Below are 12,435 nucleotides of genomic sequence, written 5' to 3'. Positions count from 1 at the left end.
CCGCCAGATAAGAGCCCTACGAACTCTCCGCAGTCAGACCACCGCCAGATTAGAGCCTTACGAACTCTCCGGAGTCAGACAAAACACCAAATAACAGCCCCACGAACTCTCCGCAGTCAAGACCAACCGCCAGATAAGAGCCCTACGAACTCTCCGCAGTCAAGACCAACCGCCAGATAAGAGCCCTACGAACTCTCCGCAGTCAGACCACCGCCAGATAAGAGCCTTACGAACACTCCGGAGTCAGACAAAACACCAAATAAGAGCCCCACGAACTCTCCGCAGTCAAGACCAACCGCCAGAAAAGAGCCCTACGAACTCTCCCGAGTCAGACAAAACGCAAGATAAGAGCCCCACGAACTCTCCGCAGTCAAGACCAACCGCCAGACAAGAGCCCTACGAACTCCCCGCAGTCAGACCACCGCCAGATAACAGCCCCACGAACTCTCCGCAGTCAAGACCAACCGCCAGATAAGAGCCCTACGAACTCCCCGGAGTCAGACAAAACGCCAGATAAGAGTCCTACGAACACTACGGAGTCAGACAAAACGCCAGATAACAGCCTATAAGAACAGAACAGAACCCAGTAAACTCTCATGCCCCGCCAAACAAACAAACAAACATGTTTTCAGACACCCAAAAGGAGATGAACAGAGAGACACATATCTCTGCTCAGTTGTTACTTTTGTCAGCAGCTTGACAACAACATTGACAAGATGGCGCAGTTGGTAACCATTCTTTATTCATTTCAGTGTCATAATTTTTACATGCATGTGTAACTAATATTTACATCTGTAAGTCATTCAATGGTACATACACTGTAAAACACGATGTTACACTGTACAAGATTCGGTATGACGTCACAAACAATAACGTTGCCATGGCGACCTGAGATGTGTTTAGCGGATGTTCTACACAATGTACACAATAAATAACACATGGGAATGAACGAGGATGAATGGTGGCAAATTTCAAAGATGACATTATGAATCTGAAAACAACATAATATTTCAAATGGTACACTGCACTACGTTCTCACTTAAAGCTAAATTGTAAAATATCATTTTGGTTTAGTATTGAAAATCGGATCATAAAGTGTATTGTATGTCTAAGGAAGTTGCTATATCAAATATTACTATTATAACTATTAAGAAAGTTAGGTATCAATGTATACGGTGAATTTGTGAAAAGGGTCTAATCTGCTAGTAGTGAGTTTGAATCCCAGGATTGAACCCAATCATGATTCTTGGTCTCTAGGCACCATGTCTGTGCTCGTGGGTTTCACTAATGTGATAAACGTCTACAACCTAACGCTGTGGGCTTCTCTCCACTGACACTAAACTGACATGACAGGCGTTATTGAAATGTTCAAAGCAGCGCTCAGCCAACATAGACACACAAACACAATGGTGTAGTTTCTCCACAGGACGAGACCCGTGACGATCAGGGGTAGAATAGGTCTTCAGCAACCCATGCTTGCCGTAAAAGGCGACTATGCTTGTAATAAGAGTCGACTAGCGGGATCGGGTGGTCAGGCTCGCTGACTTGGTTTAAGCATGTCATCGATCCTAATTGCGTGGATCGATGCTCATGACATTAATCACTGGATTGTCTGGTCCAGACTCGATCCATACCGACGTCATACAGCTGGAACATTTCTGAGTGCGGCGTCAAACAAGAAACCAAATCCAGAGGACGACCTTAAAGAAAGCACAGCCTAGTGAATTAAACACGGTTATTATAGAAGTACCACGTGTGTCGATACATAACGAAATACAGATATTCACAATTGCATCTTGCTGCATGTGACGATATCAAACCAAAATGAAACGACAAAAAATATCTCATCCACGCAATTATATGCAATTACAACGATACATCAAGGTGTTCGATAATTATGTTGTACAACAAATATACGAAATAATGGTGTGAAATATGAACCTTAAGTTGTTTTGAGTGGTATTCATAAAGTACTGTTTTACAAAAATGAAGAAGGTTCCTTATTCACACGTTTTGACACAAAACGATACTGACAGCGTTGCAATTTCACGAGCATCGAATGAATCCCACTATCTGAGACCTGTTCTAAAATTTATTTGAACAATAATTTCTCTCTTCGTTTGAAATTAAAAGAGAAAAAAGTTAGTTCGGAAATGTTCGGACGATTACATTTGGAAATACCGTTATATATTTATAATTGATATCATCACTTACCAGTGACTCTTTAATCAAGAAATGTCCGATTCCCGATTATCCAATGATTTTATTTACCTATCTCCATTCTATTAAGATCAAGAGTAAAATGGAGATGTGATAACTGGATAAACGAGAAAGGAAATGCCCGGATTTAACCAGGAACGGTAGAGTTCGGATAAATGGTGTTTCACAGAAGACCAATTATTTGAGACTTTCAGCAAGTCTATATAGATTGCTAACAACCACAATATAATCTAATGACTCGACAAGAGCCGTAATTGATGACATCAAAAACTGTAGGGCAACATAGACAAAGTGATATGCGTTATATACATGTATAATAGACACTGACATTGATTGACAGCAATATGTACCAGCACTAGGATCTAGGGACTGAACACAACGATTGGTGAAATCGACAATAGTTCATCATAACCATATAAAGTATGTACAATGTTTCAAAGTATATCTGTAAAGCTAATCTACGTATGTAGTTTACCCTGAGTGCTTGGAGCAGACCGTCATTAAATCAGCATTTTGAAACATTATTAATTATGAAATATTATCCATCGAAAGAGTTCCTTTATCAATTGTAGCAATTTCATCTCCATGGTTTCATGGAATTGGTACAGATGAATTACACACAAAAAAACCAATAAGACATCGAACTGCATTACTGGCCATTTTGTAACCAAAAAAAAAACATACGGATAGGTTATCAATAGGACAAGTAGAAATTATATTTTTTCTTTATGTATATATCACCATACGGAGAAGATACTTCTATTTGTTAGTTTCTACCTGTCCCAGGTGTGACAATATCACTTGATTTACAGGTACTGAATTCAACAGCTTTCAATTGAATCTATATTTAGTGTACAACGCCCATTTGCTTAAATGCTAGATACGATTGATTAGGGTCAAACACTGTTAAATGTTAACATGATAAGATAAGATCGAAGACTTGTTGTTTGGTTAAACATGAGGGCTGAGACCATTGTATAGATCCTAAGGGAAACTTACAGGGCCGTTACATCTGTAAGAGTGTTACTAGTAGAATAAGGAGGACAGTGGGGCATGCTACCCAGCTTGAGGATTCGAGGCTTTGAGAGACGAGCGGCGCACTGAGAGGTAGTGCCCGACCCTCGTAGATAGAGTTGATGTGAATGTCACTGTGAAAGCGATCACACTTCACAAGAGGCTCCTGGAATGACGTCGGTCTCTTATCCCTGAACCTCGTTGTGGGGGCGTCCGTGAACCTTGACCCCACAAGAAGATGAAGCTGACGGTGAACGACCTCCATTTTGAGAATCTCTTGTTCGATATTCGGGAGCTGTATTCCCAAGGTCACGCATCCGTTCGTGAAGGTTACATCTTGCTCCACGCCCACCACCCATGATCTATCGGTACCGCACTTCCCGCCCTGATAGTGATTGAGGTGACCCACGATCTGGCCACTTTTGGGTGTGACCTTGAGACGAGTGACCTTGAAGCTGTAGTCCTTTGAATGAGGAATTATGGAAGAAACGTCACCTCCAACGTAATTTCCTTTAGCGGTCAAGGTGAAGGTCGGCTCAGAGCATGACGAGTCCTTGAAGAAGTCGTAAATCCCTTGCCATGACCGCCCGTCTGGGAGGAAGGTCAGCCATCTTGTCAGGAACATTCCTTGTTGTCTGGACTCGCATCTTGTACTGACCCAATCCCCCTCAAGGCTGAGGATGGTCCCTGGGTGGGTATGGAGTTCTGGGGGGTAGTAGTCGTTGGAGTTGGCTATCCGGGCGCAGACGCTACATCCTTGTGTCTGAAAAAGATAAAACAAGAACAGTTATTTCATTGATATAGCTACAAGAACGTTAGTAAAGATTATGTGAAAAAAGCGACAAAATCCTTTCCATAATCACGAAATCACGAATCTAATACACACAGCAAACCAGGGCGCCTTGTACAAAGCGATCGTAGTGTTAAGGTGATCGTAGCTCCCATACCTGTAGTTGTAGCGCTAAGGTTTTTCTGTACAATGGCACCTAGGCCTTATATAATGGAATGACCTGATATGATGTTGGGGGAATAATCTGTAATAATGTCAATGAAAGGAACCGAACACAACACTATTTATTGACATATACCAATGAATAGAAGTAAATAGAAACACCCCTGTGAAAATCCGGGTTAGAATTGGTCTTTAGCAAACCATGCTTGTCGTAAGAGGCGACAAACGGGATCGGGTGATCAGGCCCGCTGACCTGGTTGTCATTGTATCCAGATTGTGTAGAACGATGCTCATGGTGTCAATCACTGGATTGTGTGATCAAGACTCGATTATTTACCGACCGCTGTCATACAGCTGGAATTTTGCTGAGTACGGCGTAAAAAAACAAATAAACAAACAAACATAGAAACAATGTCCATTTAGTTACGGTAACACCACGTTCCATAGACGTAACAATGTTCACCTGTAATGCACCCACGATGTACCGTTGTTGAGATTGGAACCCTGAGATGGTGTACCAGAAACGAAACATTTCAAAAGTCAACGTTTTTTACTCTCTTAATAATGTATCCATATTATTTCACTTGACCTAAAAGACCACCATTTAATATCATACAGCATTTGGCCGCCAGGTGGCACGTCGATCAATCTGTCCACCATTGCTGGCAAACCGGAAGAGCATTTGCTAGAAAACGCGGTAATTGTACATAGAGCAACACAGCACGTGGGGCAGCAGGGGGAAATAACAACAATCTGCTCTCGAGGTGGCGCTGTTTTCCATCACACGTGGGGAGGCGATCATTGCCAAGTTGTCCTATTTATGTAACATGTGTATTGGGGCTCTATCACAACAAATCATCACATTTCCCCCCCTGATCAATCAGCCTGGGAACATGATACAGCTATGGCACCGGTAGATAGGTGTAAGATGCCATGACTTGCCCGGATGTAGGCGCTATCAAAGATAAGCCCCAAGGGTGCTCGTACCAATCATGATATTTCAATGAAGCAGCTTTCAGATGAAACTTCGTTTAGGCCACAATAAATTAAATATTAGTTTTTTCGAAAAAGATATAAGAAGAATGGGATGGGAGACATTTTAGTTTTTATATCTACGTACTTTACTTTTTGTGTGTGTTCATTGTAATTCCTGCAATCTGATTGGTTGAATGGGTCAATTAGTTTTGCATTCATTTCTCCATGAATGAAACAAATAAGCCACGCCCACAGAGATGACTCTTTCACCACAATAAGAATGTCGGGAAATCCCAATGCAAGCTGAAAGCTTTGTTTGTTTGTTTGTCTGTCTGTTTGTTTGTTGTTTAACGCAGCACTCAGCAATATTCCAGCTATATGACGGCGGTCTGTAAATAATCGAGTTTGGACCAGACAATCTAGTGATTGATATCATGAGCATCGATCCACGCAATTGGGGTACGATGACATGGAGAAACCAAGTCAGCGAGCCTGACCACCCGATCCCGTTATTCGCCTCTTACGACAATCATAGTCGCCTTTTACAGAAAGCATGGGTTGCTGAAGACCTATTCTACCCCTGATCGTCACGGGTCAAGCTGAAAGCAGTACCTTGCCACTTTCTTCCTTTGCCCACTTGCCATGTCGGTACATTTATCCTAAGTCCATAATGTCGCGATCTTAGGCTTCGGCTACAATCGCCATCTACTTCCACAAAGCGATCCTTGACTAGGGTCATTGTTAGCTATAAACGAAATGTACCATTGGTCCGGACAAATCTTAAGTTGGTGAGATCATTGTAATCCCTGAAAAATACTTGACAACAGGGAGTGCATTGGAGAGTCTGTTTCAAATAAATGATCTGCTTCACGTTCAAACATTGAAATTTATTTTGTACCATTGCCTTAATCATTCCCATCCGAGTGTGCAGAATGAAATGTGAAACATTTGTTTTGTTTGTTGTTTAACGCCACATTCTGCAATCTTGCAGCTGTATGACGATTGCCTGTAAATAATCGTGACTACGTAATTGGGAAACGATGACATGCATAAACCAAGTCAGGGGACCTGACCACCCGATCGCGTTAGTCGCCTCTTACGTCAAGCATTGGATGCTGAAGACCAATTCTAACCCGGATCTTCACGGGTACAATGAGAAACAACACACCTAGACATGTAGTGTAGGAAGGATAAATTAACACAGGTGTCTGCAGCTATAGTAATGGCTGTGACCTTTTTAATGACACAGGGCTAGCCAATCATATTCTAGTTGGATGTTGTTTCCCTTTAGATGTATGCCGACTCCAGTGGAGCAACTTGATTGACAGACTCTTTGAACTTTGTTAGGTACTACTCTGCGTTGTTTGGCCAGTGAAAGACCTGATCACCTGATTAACGCCACAAGATGTTTTCCTACGCCAGGACTATCCATTGATCTCACCAGATGTCTGTCTTATTTATACGCTTTTTTGTAACTAAACTGTTGTTGAGAACATTTGATTGAAAGGAATGACAGTGTATTATTTTTGAGTCATTGATGTATAAATCGAAAAGGCTGCGTGCAAACTGCAAACCTTTTGAAGAATCCGCATCTGTTTTTTCACTCATACCTCAATGAACCGGAAAATACACAGTCAATCCTTAAATCTTTTTTTTTTTAAACAAACTATTAGAGGCATTCTGTGTACATACATGTATCCTGTCGACGGATGTGATTCACTTGAAGCAGGTGGCCCAGTCGTCTAAGTTACCCCTATTCCCTATGCAGAACCGGGCCCTTTAGGGGTTCCAGAACCATATGGTCCTGTGTTCGAATCCCTGATTCCCCCTGATAATGTTTCTTAGTTTCATCATAACCGTGCTAATGGGTTTCACCAAAGCGGTAAATGCATAAGATCTGCATTACTACGGGATTTCTCCCGACAAGAAGGGGACACGTTCACTCCTCGTTTGTAGGTACTTTGGAGTGAGTGAGTGAGTTTGGTTTTACGCCGCTTTTAGCAATATTTCAGCAATATTACGGCGGGGGACACCCGAAATGGGCTTCACACATTGTACCCATGTCGGGAATCGAACCCGGGTCTTCGGCGTGACGAGCGAACGCTTTAACCACTAGGCTACCCAACTGCCCCTTGTACTTTGGACATGATGTAAAGCGTAGAGTGTTCTTATGAAGCGGGCGGGCGTATTGTCTACGTAAATATTTAACTGGAAATGGAAAGAAACGTTGTATAAGGATATTAACAACTTCAGCATAATATCTCGACAACGACACTAAGAACTGACTGTGTGGTAACATGGGAATAGGACTGTCGCCTTCAACCAAAGTCATCAAGCCTGACAACCCGATAAATTAAGTCGCCTCTTGCGACCAACATACATTTGGGACAAGTTCTCCGGGCTACCCCACCAAGACATAAGAAAAGATAAGATAGTACTTTATTATCCCGTGGGAAATTTGTTTTCCATCATTAAATTTTCCTATTCATAATGGCAGACACAGAAAGCGGATTCAATAACTTCATGACCGGATCAAAGGTTTTGATACAGGAAATAACATGGTTCATCCCGATGAGAAACTAGATACAACCCAAGTTTATATCCAGGAGTTGAAGCCCAGTGACCTACATCTTAAGGGTAACTCGTAATCCGATTTGTAATTGTAAGAGGCAAAGAAATAATCTTGGTCTTAGCTGCAGATACAATTTATTACAATCATCCGACGGGAGGTCTTTCCGGCAATTCCGCTTTTGTTATAAGAAGTGTGTCTGTTGCTAAAATACATGTGCTCGCTGCAACTACATAGTGTGAATCAGTGATGTTCAAGCAATAACGGGGCGGTGGTTAGCCTAGTGGCTAAACCGTTTGGTCGTCAAGCTGAAGGACAGGGTTCGATTCCCCACATGAGTAGGACGTCAGAATCCCATTTCTGGTGCCCTCCACCGTGATAGTACAGGAGTATTGCTCTCACTCTCACTCCATCAATATCATAGCGATAAGTAAGTAATCAAGTCATTGCCAGTCGACCAGTGGCTGTTGTCGTGAACAACGATCAAAGCAGTGACGATTACACATATTATATCAATATCACATTTTAACATCAACGGGTCTTTTTAGATAACTCATTTAAAAAGATTTTCTCTGAAAGAGGAAGCGAAACAGAACTTCTATAACATTCAATGAACAGTTATGTTTTTATGTGTAAACGAGATTTTTGGCCAGTATTTGAAACAAATTATACTAAAAACTCCCACTCCCTACAAACGTTTTAAAAAGGGCAGACCCGGGACCAGATAAACTTTTGTTTCACTCGACGTCCCGCACACAGGATAACCAAGCTTGTTTTTTTAGCAATGCACTGACACATCAGATAGTAACGCTTCACTCTGGGTCTTGAAATGTTGATATGAACATCTGTATGAACAGCAGAGGGCATTCTTCTGCCATGTTGCTGTGTGTTCCTACGTCTATCATCAGGATTATCAAAGTCAACGGAAACAAGCTTAGCATCTTCTCACAGATAACGATGTCATTTTCCTGTCTGTGTTCCCAAGTCCATGTTCAACATCACATCTTTCAACAAGCAGCCCGGCCTCTATACATGTAGCATGTGCTTTAATAACACATTCCAGCATTGATAGCTTCTAATTCCGTTACCATGTTTTGGATTACATGACATACATTCATTATAATTCAGATTTTGACTTTAACATTTATCTAACGTGACTCATTATGAAATCATATGGCAATCTAAAGAAGTTAAACCCGTCTATAAAAAACAACTATCAGCGTCAAGGCATCATTCATAATAAGCCTCTGTCACAAGAGATTATTTTTTTTCGGTATGTAATTGCTTCTTTATTGATTATCATATAAACATAGGTCTGTTGTGTTGCAGACCGCAGTGTGTGGGCCTATCAGATCATATTATTATATTCCTGTCTACATCTTATTGCTTTCCCAGGCTTCCATGTGTTATAAAAGGAGAAGCAGTCTAAAGTTAAGCGGAACAGTTAAGCTTTGAAGTTCATATTAATATTTTTTCATAATAAACCTTCAAGACATCTACAGACTTTGACCTTTAATTAAACCTTCCATTGATCCTTTGTGAATCCTACTCTGTTAGTGTGTGCTGGGTGGTTTCAAACAGTAGTTCGATGTTTCCAGAGGGTTACAATGAGAGCGTGTAGAAATACAAGCAAGCCGCCCCTGCTTCTGTTATCCCAGTAAAGCGGTCTCCGCGCCACTCTCAAAACCAGCGTAAGCTAATGGGCACCTTGTTAGAGTGCTGTCGTGAACAATGTTAGCTTTAAGAAAAGGCCTCCTCTTCACGATTATTTACTGTTGCAACAAACGAGTTCAATTTGTCAATACGCTTTCCTATTTGAGCACAATGTCCGTAGATATCAAATAGCGGTTGGTCTATATGCTCAGAAAGCGGAGCCGACAATTGCAGGGTGAATACAATAAGGGTGAAATGTGCGCCGGCACCCCCTCAACCAGGAGCCCTGCTATTTAGATACGGGTAGACAAGGGGTAGATTTAGAAAACGTGTGTATACATTTGCAAACTGGGCATTTGGGGAGGTGTGAGCTCTTAAGGATCCTTGGGGACGTGGAGAGAATAGAGGGAATGAATCAGTTCTGAAACATGTCTTCAATAAATCTAAACATCTCCACCTTTATTTGATTAATATTCATACCTTCATTTGATCAACATTCATACCTTCATTTGATCAACATTTATACCTTCATTTGATCAACATTCATACCTTCGTTTAATCAACATTTATACGTTCATTTGATCAATATTTATACCGACATGTAATCGATATTTAAACCTTCATTTGATAAATATTTATACCGTCATGTGATCGATATTTAAACTTTCATTTGATCAATACTTACACCCATATATGATCAATATTTTACCTTCATTTGATAAATATTTATACCTCCGTTTGATCAGAATTTATACCGTCACGTGATCAATATTCGTACCTTCATTTGATCAAAATTTATACCGTCATGTGAACGATATTTATATTTCTATTTGATCAATACTTACACCTATATATGATCAATATATATACCTTCATCTGAACAATATTTATACCTTTATTTGGTCAAAATTGATACCTTCATGTTATCAATATGTAATCAATATAAAGCATTTGTAGCCCGTTTACCTTCATTTAATCATTTAATTCAATTATACCTTTAATGATATACGACATTTCTTTCGTCAAAACAGCTTATGTTTGAATCGCATTCGAAAGACATGTTACAAAAATTAGTCGTCCAATGAAATTATACTCATGAGCGAAAGGAACCCTGTGCTTAGTGTTTTGAAGGTGGTTTTGTCACTACTGAACCGGAGCTTTGATGGCGAATAGGTACAGGGTACGTATATGCATTATGTCATTAAACTGTGAAACTATTGACTGTGATGGTCTTTCGGAATGTGAAACCCATGTTTGTTTGTTGTTTAACACCGTACTAAGTTTGACCTACCGATTCATTTAGTCCCTCATACAAGTTTAGGATGCTGGGGACCTCTTTAAACTCGGAATCCCAACAGGGGGGTGATTTCCAACCACTAGCAAAACACACAACACGTGTATCTAGTTATATGATTAAGATCACACGAACAGATGATTATACCATCCCACGCAAACAGATAATTATTTCATCCCACGCACACTATCTTGTTCTACATCACTCCCACAACAGCAACGTCCCCCATCTTGTCTAATATCGGTAATGTTAACTACACTGTACTGTTATTAATACTCCACGAAACACATGACTCACCCGGAGAATGAACCATGAGAGTTAACGACCATATCTACCTATGACGTTATGCTGGATAATCACAACCAACTTTAAGAGCCTGCCGCAAATGAACATCAGTTTTAATTAAAGCGCCATGCTATTTTATCACAATAAACTAGAAGATTCCGAAGATTGATATCATAACATACGTCAGTATTATCTAGGGCTTATATTTCCTCTGCTACGGGTCCCTAGTGCAGTTTTTATTGATGAAAAAGTTAGTGGCATAAGTTTCTTTTTGATATTCCGCAAAGTTCGGGATCTAGTGTTACATCAAAGAGGCAAGTGCTTGCAAATATCTTTAGGTAGGTGCATTTATAGCCTCGTATTTAATTAGTCCAATGGATGATAAATAGCGTAGGTTCAAACTTAATGCACATGGAGATATTAATAATAGACTACATAAAAAGCGCTCCTTATCACATCCAGATTGCATGCATGTATATCCTGGCGAGTTAGCGGGATCAAATGTTTGTGCTATAATTCCGTATTCTGTACCACAAAGGTAAAAGGGCGGAACAGTTGATTTTGTTCCAAATGAAGCCCAATCATTAATCATTGAAGGAGATGAAACACATACTGGCTCCACGCGTCTGTGTTGGTTCATCTGGTTGTGAGGGCAAATTACATTTGTGAGGATACTTCCGTTTGTTGATAGTTCGTGTCACATACAGGCCGCTATACGCTACACACTATATTTTTTGTATGATCTTATGAGGGGCGAAGGGCTAGCCTGATCATCATAGCGTTCGCTGTACCCTTGATTTTGATTTTGTTGGACGTTAACTAAAAGGCACTTCCAACCTTACTCGCTAACTTATGAATAATATACTACTCAAAAGAAGTTAAAGAACACCCGATTTAATTTGACTATAGTTATTGGTAAATCGTTCAACCTGATTTTTTCATATGACTGTAGTTAGTCTGTCATGACATGACAGATAACAATAGTAATGTGAAAATAAAAGGATAAACCTAATGAATGTCGATTTGAACAAGGTATTGATCCGTTAAACATGCCTAGAATACATTCCTACAACTTTACCAAGTTCTGTCGCAACAAATCTGATTCTCTGCATCACCATTGGTGCTGGTTCAACCTGATGCGAATAGGTAACGTTTTTGTGCACCCATGTCGGCACCAATATGATATTTGTGAGTGAGTTATGTTGAACTATTGTTACTCTGTCATGTCATGACAGATTAACTACAGTCATATGAAAACATCAGGTGTTCTCTAGCTTCTTAGGAGCACGGGAATAGAGTCGCATTTCGCTGGGCTGTTTTGCGTCCCTAGGCTGCCCGGATCCGATAATCGTGGTAAGATTATGATCTCCTGTTTGTCAGCACTATGCCTGTGCATTGCACACAATTCGTATACGTCCAAGACCTCCATCGCGTAAGCTTTCTTCCACTATTAAACTGACAGGCCAGAAATAC

At 40.6% G+C, this 12,435-nt stretch overlaps 1 protein-coding gene across 1 annotated transcript in view; it reads right to left on the bottom strand.

The window, feature by feature from the left end:
* Positions 1–720: 720 nt before the first annotated feature.
* LOC124119660 (protein APCDD1-like) overlaps positions 721–12,435 on the bottom strand; it is a 51,120-nt gene continuing 39,405 nt past the window's right edge. Inside the window, exon 4 of the mRNA XM_046482254.2 lies at positions 721–3,997. Within this exon, the coding sequence (XP_046338210.2) occupies positions 3,227–3,997 (771 nt within the window). The 3' untranslated portion in view covers positions 721–3,226. The remainder of the gene's footprint in view (positions 3,998–12,435) is intronic.

The sequence above is a fragment of the Haliotis rufescens genome, unplaced genomic scaffold, assembly GCF_023055435.1.
Source record: "Haliotis rufescens isolate VD_foot unplaced genomic scaffold, xgHalRufe1.0.p SCAF_17, whole genome shotgun sequence".
In the NCBI taxonomy this organism is placed as follows: Eukaryota; Metazoa; Mollusca; class Gastropoda; order Lepetellida; family Haliotidae; genus Haliotis; species Haliotis rufescens.
This window is presented reverse-complemented; position numbering and strand designations above follow the sequence as displayed.